This window comes from Pinus tabuliformis, chromosome 1_2, assembly GCF_031772625.1.
Source record: "Pinus tabuliformis cultivar Carrire ecotype Pingquan chromosome 1_2, CPIR1, whole genome shotgun sequence".
Classification (NCBI taxonomy): domain Eukaryota; kingdom Viridiplantae; phylum Streptophyta; class Pinopsida; order Pinales; family Pinaceae; genus Pinus; species Pinus tabuliformis.
This window is the reverse complement of record NC_142298.1, coordinates 975,048,040-975,055,490: the sequence shown is the minus strand read 5'-3', so window position 1 is coordinate 975,055,490 and position 7,451 is coordinate 975,048,040. Positions and strand designations below refer to the sequence as shown.

Below are 7,451 nucleotides of genomic sequence, written 5' to 3'. Positions count from 1 at the left end.
TTATTTATCATACATCTTTTTTTCTTTTATACATATTATGGATCATAGAAGCCTCACTTCAAGTATATTAGATTTATAATATAACATATATTAAATTATATTAACCACATTTATTAATGTGATTATGCTAATATTATCTTATTGTCTTAATATTACCTTTATTGTATATTGAATGTCATTGTGACTAAGGTAGACAGCACCACCAGAACACCTCCAGTAAAATTCCAAAGTCATATTTCCTCTTCCCATTTGAAGATGAAATACCCTAGTGATTTTTACTCAACTTTCAAATTTTGGTCAAACAGATTTCAAAAACGAATATAGGAATCTGAACTCCAGGCCACAAAGGAGTACCTTTGGATGACTTCCTGTGATATGCCTAGCAAGTCTCCTATTAAAAATGGATGCATTCTCCAACGTAGTAGCCAGGTACATCAGTTCACCTTGAAAAGGCCACTCAATGTATGTGACAACAATTGGCATGCCATGAAATCTAAGGGAGGCCACGGAATCCACAAGGGCATCAATTGGTTGTACAACAGAGATTTGTAAAGATAGGTGTAATTAAAACCTAGAAAATTATAATGAATTTCATCATCAAATAGGTCAAAACTGAGTGTGATCAGTGGTGATTCCTTATAGCTTAATCCAAATAAGCAAGAATATGACTGCCAAAAAATGTAGTGTAATCCAAATAATATGTATTATGGATTTCACATTTCAAAATTGAAAAAGTGTAAAGCTTATATGAATGTGGATTAATACAAATAATATGCATTATGGATTTCACATTTCAAAATTGTAGAAGTGTAAACTTATATTTTTTCAACATCCACAGAAATTATTTTCAATTTCACATGTCCATTAAAAGTGAAGTCTACTAAATCATATTTTATTTAATAAATATATTAAATAAACTCATGCATTATTCAAGTGGAAAAGATGCTTTATGGCTCTCAACTTCACAAGGGTACTATTGGATGGTTTGACAAACAAATCTGATGACAGGCATGATTAGGTCATCCTGCATTTGGAAAGTTAATTTTACATATTATATTATATTATAAAGGGATAGTTCTTGTTTGATTGGACCATAGTGACCATTGGGAAATTACTAGTCACTATGCTTTATATTTTAAAAAGTAAGCGACATCTCCAAATTTCTCCTTAAAAAATGTGATGTGATGCCAATTCCATCCATCAATGCCCACTACTGATGTCAACATTTATGAGTTCCACGTTGATAATACGTGGAGGGAACTTTCATCCAAATAGACGACGACAAAACACATGCATAGGATGGTAGGGAGAATCTCCAGATTTAAAATGAAAAAGAGAGTTCATGTTATGTTAATCTTTTATTTTCATAAAATATTTTACTGGGCATCCTCCAATTTATTATGATGTTTATATTGCGCTGGTCTTCTTTCTTTTTTTTTTGTTTCCACTCTTTACACGGGGTGCCTGTAAGCCGTCTTCATGGTTTTGATATCCAACGCTGCTTAATTGTGACAGGGAATCTTCAGATTTCAAACGAGGAGGATAATTTTATATAATATGTAAGATAATAAGATTGATGGAAAATTTTAAGGATAAAAAATATATTGAAGTTTAGAAATATTCGTGAATCTCATTATTTTTTAATATGTAAATTATAAAATGTATTTATAAAAATATTTAAATTTATAATAATTTTATATATATTCTGATAATAATTTTTAAATAAAATAATTTTATATTATAAAATTAGAACAAATTATTTTTATAAAAAATAGAAATGGACAAACCTGTTGTTTAAAAAAATCATAAAAAACTAACCACCTATTAACCCCTAAAATCTAAAAAAGCAAATTAACCTAAAAGGTAGCGCGCAAGTTATTTCGCTCGATGGAACGCACTATTGTTCTCGTAAAACACTTCACTAAATTAACAATGCAATGACGTCTATTAAATGTGATTCAGCTAAAGATTTCTTTGCTATGGATGATAGATAGCTGATTGAATATTTATTTATTTATCATTTGTAAAGTAGATTTTGTTTTTTTATTAATGTAGTATTTTTTTAATATAAGAATTGAATTTAAATTAATTTAAATTTAATTCTAATTTATATTTTTTCCTCATTTTTTTAAGAGTATTTGATGTGTTTAAAGATTAAATTATAATTTACAAGTTTTTCTCACTAATTATATGTAGTTTGATATACTTACAAAGAACTTACTTTTTTCAATAATTTCATATTAAAGTAACCAATAAAAGATAGATATTTAGCACAAATAAAAAAATTGTTTAAATTTTTTTATATTTAATTATTTTTATTTATTAAAATAAATATGTTTTATCTATTAAAATCAAATATTAATATTATAATTATATATTAATTAATATTAATTTTTTATTATACACTTATAATTATTTATGTGAATGTGATTGATATACCGTGTTTACATTTATCAATTATATTTTTTTTTTTTTTTTTTTTTTTTTCTATGTGGTTTATGAACACCCACGGTTACTCGGTAGTCGTTACATCCACCGTAAGAACTGGGCAGATTGACCTCAAAGGTCACTGGGTACCCCGAAGGTCATTGGGTAGCCGTTATGTCCACGGTAAAAACTGGGCAGATTGACCCCGAAGGTCACTGGGTAGTCGTTACATCCACGGTAAGAACTGGGCAGATCGACCCCGAAGGTCACTATGTCGCTGTTACGTCCACGGTAAGAACTGGGCAGATCGACCCCGAAGGTCATTGGGTAGCCGTTACGTCCATGGTAAGAATTGCGCAGATCGACCTCGAAGGTCATTGGGTACCCCGAAGGTCATTGGGTAGCCGTTATGTCCACGGTAAGAACTGGGTAGATTGACCCCGAAGGTCACTGGGTAGTTGTTACGTCCACGATAAGAGCCGGGGAGATCTACCCCGAAGGTCACTAGGTAGTTGTTACGTTCACAGGTAGCCGTTACGTCCATGGTAAGAACTGGGCAGATCGACCTCGAAGGTCATTGGGTACCCCGAAGGTCATTGGGTAGCCGTTATGTCCACGGTAAGAACTGGGTAGATTGACCCCGAAGGTCACTGGGTAGTCGTTACGTCCACGATAAGAGATGGGGAGATCTACCACGAAGGTCACTAGGTAGTTGTTACGTTCACGGGTAGCCGTTATGTCCACGGTAAGAACTGGGCAGATCGACCCCGAAGGTCACTGGGTAGCCATTACGTCCACGGTAAGAACTGGGCAGATTGACCCCGAAGGGGATCAAGCCCCTCGGCCTATATCTAGACCTGACCCCAAGGGCTTTTGGGGAGAATTGACCCTGTGACCTCCCGATTGGCGAGACACTGATTTGAGCAGTTGAGCTAACCCTTGGGGCTATTTATCAATTACATTTATTAATATAATTGTAATAGTTTATATTACTTAAATAATAATATTACCGAGACGAAATCTATTTACAGTTGATAATAGTGGGCCATTGGTCAGTTGAGAGCTTTGAGAGCTTCCCACCACCTACATAGTGAAATTTTATGGAGCGTGTTTCAATTTAGAGATCTAATCCTATACTTAGCTTGTGAGGATCCATCTTCTATTTAGGAATACATAAAAAGTAATGCTACAAGCTTTTCTAAATTTTTCTTTTTAACTTAGTTATATTTTACAAATTAAAAATTTCTATAAGAATAAATCTATATAATTAATAATCTTGTTTCATAAATTTTCAAATATATTTATATTTGATTTATATATTAATTTACTATTATTATTATTAAAATAATAATTTAAAATAAAATTATAGTATAGTGAGTTTTTATGATTTTTTTAATTCTATTATAATGTTTTTAATAAACATCATAATAGTTTTTATGATTTTTTAATTATTATGTAGAAAATATTTTAATATTTATAATAGATTGATTTTTGTCTTCTTTTATCAACTTTTTAATTTATATGATTATGCTAATTTATATGATTTTTTGATTTTAACATGAATATATGTATATATATATATTTTAATTATTTTGAAGTTTATTATAGATTGATCTGTATTCTTTTTTATTAATTTTGTTTGTGCTCGCTTTACACATGGTAAATCAACCACCAGATACAATCAACCACCCTATGCAACTACACTACTTCTAGCTAAGACTCACATGTAAATGGAGATTTGAACCTATATCCTGCACAACAACACTAATACCTTAATAATATCTTCATTAACCAACCAACCACACACTTAAAATACTCTTTTATGAATTATTAAATTTATATGATTATACTAATTTTTATATAAATAATAAAATATATGTGATGAAGTGTTTTAAAGCCTTTAAAACCACCATTTAATTTATATTAATTAGTTAATAATATTAATAAGACAAAATCCATCCAGTGTAATAATAGTACTTCGCAACAGCTAGCAATGGGGAGTTGAGAGCTTCCAACGGCCTACGCAGTGAAGGTCTATCGTTCTCACGGCGTGTAAAGTTTCGATTCAGACATCTAACCCTATATATATTCTGCGATTTCTGCGATTTCCTCCTCGTTCACAATTCGCCTCCTCTACCCAACTGCGACTTCGCTTGCAATTCCAATCCGCTGTAATAATATTTGTTCTTCGCAACAGCAAGCAATGGCGAATTCTGAGCTTCCAGCGATTTTGGAGCATGCGAGGCCGTTTCTGAGAGAAGCGTATGATGAGATCGATCCATCGCTGCCCGAATTCATGAGAGTACTGAGACAAGTTGGGGCCTCTGAGTGCTGGCACAGGGATAGCAACTTCTTCCGTCATCTTATGGGTGTTTATAGAATTCTCAATCTATGGAACGCCCCTCGTACTGTTGCCAGGTTCGGTTTATTCCACTCTGCTTACTCTAATTCTTATGTTAATCTCGCAATTTTTCAGCCCGACGCTGATAGGCAAATAGTGAGAGATCTCATCGGAGATTCTGCGGAAGAGCTTGTGCACATGTTTTGTATTGTGCCCAAGCAGCCCCTCATCCATGATGATCTCCTCTTTCATTTTACTGATGAAGAATTAGTCTCTGGCCTCAAAGAATCAGAGAAATCCATGAAAGAAGCCGAGGCAGAGGACTTGGAGCTCCAGAAACTAAAAATAGAGGACCAAAATGGCAACTGGCTTGAGCTTCACAAAACCCATTTCAAGGAGAAGCTGGAAGAATTTTTCCTGCCCGAATGGAGAAGAAAAATACAGAAGGTATTGCCAGCTGATGGTGTGAGAGTGAAGCATATCAGAAGTGGGGAGGATGTGGAGGTGCCCCGAAGATTGGTTGCCATATTCCTCTTCATGACCATGGCGGATTTTGTTGATCAGATGTTCAGTTTTCAGGACTCCCTGTTTGAGAACACCAATGGAATTGCGGACTACAAAGGGGATGCATGGACTACTCTGTGGCCTGGGGAAATCAAGCCTGGGCTTTGGATGAATTCCATTTCTCGAATGGGGGCTCTCTATACTTTGATTTTAAGGGAGGAGAAACTGTTCCAGAGGGAAGAAGGGAAAAGAAAGAATGGAGAAGTGAAGAATAAGAAGAGGGGTTTTGAAGAAATAGAGCTTGTGACCCCCCCTGTGTTTGATCACTGCAGGGCTGTTCTAAATCCATCAGATCAGGTGACTGCCAGAGATTTGTATTGGGAAGCTATTTGTATACCCGCTGGGGAGAAGAACAATGAGAAGGCTGAAGCCCTTCTTGTAAAAGTCTGTGAGCTTAATCCTTTCATAGGAGACCCCCATGTTCTTCTTGCTCAGATATACAATTCCCAAGGGAGGTATGATGAAGCAGAGAAGGAAGCAGAGACAGCACTGAGGCTAATGTTACAGTGGGGTACAACCTGGGACAAAAGGATGTCATGGGAAGGGTGGGTTGCATGGACAAGGGTGCTGCTGGCGAAGGCCAAGGAGAAATCGTGGCCTCACTCCGCTTGGGGAATCTTGAATTTAGGCCTTGTGAAGTAAGGCTAGAAGGCCAAGGAGAAATGGTGGCCTCACACCGCTGGGGGACTCTTGAATTTAGGCCTTGCGAAGTCAGGCTAGAATTTCAGATATTAGTGTAATACTGCTAGAATTTCAGATATTAGTATAATACTGCAGGTTCGAATTTTATTTCACTTAAATATGCTGTTTGATAATAAGCCTAGTGCAAACATTTGATGCAATTGACTAAAAACATATATGCATGTTATGTATATTTCATAAATACCAAGTTATGTAATTTGATAAAGTTCGATGTATGGTAGATTTAAGATTTAGATGAATTAATTTTAATTAATAAATATAAAAGGTTAGTTGATTTTAATTTATAATTGTGATAAAGTGATAGATAAGTTTAGATTTAAGATTTAAATGAAAAACTAGATTTTTGATAGATTTAAGATTTAAGATTTAGATAAATTGATTTTAATTTTCAATTGTGATGAAGTGATAGATAAATTTAGATTTAAGATTTAAATGAAAAATCAGAGATTTGGTAGATTTAAAATTTAGATGGAAAACTAGACGTTTGGTAGATTTAAGATTTAGATGAATTGATTTGAATTAATAAATATAAAAGATTGATTGATTTTAATTTACAATTGTGATAAAGTGATAGATAAATTTATATTTAGGATTTAAATGAAAAACCATATGTTTGGTAGATTTAAGATTTAGATGAAAAACCATATGCTTGGTAAATTTAAGATTTAGATGAATTGTTTTTAATTGATATATATAAAAGTTCTATTGATTTTAGTTTATATTTGCAATAAAGTGATAGATAGATTTAGATTTAAGATATAGATGAATTGGATTTAGTTTATAAATATAAAGATTGATTGATTTTAGTTTACAATTGTGATAAATTGATAGATAAATTTAAAATGAAAATAGATGAATTTTAATTTATTATTATATTTTTATTTGCTTTATAGTAATTAAAAGATTAAGTTTTATGTTTTCTAATTAAACTTACACATATAAATTTATAATTTATGATTATAATAAATTGATAAACAAATTCAAAGCTAAAATAAATTAATTTTAATTAATTATTATATTTCTATTTGCTTAATTTTAATTTATTATTATGTTTCTATTTTCTTTAGAAAATTAAATCCCGATATTTTTAGTTTTAGTTTTTTTTTGTTTTTTTTTTTATAATAACATTGTTTTTTTTTATTAATTAAACTTAGGTTTGTGTAAGCTTTATCTCCTTCACCCTATGATGTGAAGCACCTTATTTCTTTTCATTTTTAGAAAGAGTATTTGTTTGTACATCCATATCTTATGTATATTCATATATGAAGTTTATTCCTATCATGAACATGTTGAATTTATATTTTTATGTATATTCAGATATAAAGTTAATTCTTATGATGGAAATGTTGAATTTATATTTTTATGTATATTCAGATATGAAGTTCATTAGATGATGGAAATATTGAATTTATATTTT

The 7,451-nt window shown here is 32.0% G+C and overlaps 1 protein-coding gene across 2 annotated transcripts in view; it reads left to right on the top strand.

Annotated features, from left to right (window-relative positions):
• The first annotated feature begins 4,516 nt into the window (after positions 1-4,516).
• Positions 4,517-7,451, top strand: part of LOC149209249 (uncharacterized) — a 53,566-nt gene continuing 50,631 nt past the window's right edge. For both annotated transcript variants that reach the window (XM_089396329.1, XM_089396330.1), the window contains exon 1: positions 4,517-6,109. In XM_089396329.1, the coding sequence (XP_089252455.1) occupies positions 4,631-5,974 (1,344 nt within the window). In that variant the 5' untranslated portion in view covers positions 4,517-4,630 and the 3' untranslated portion in view covers positions 5,975-6,109. The remainder of the gene's footprint in view (positions 6,110-7,451) is intronic.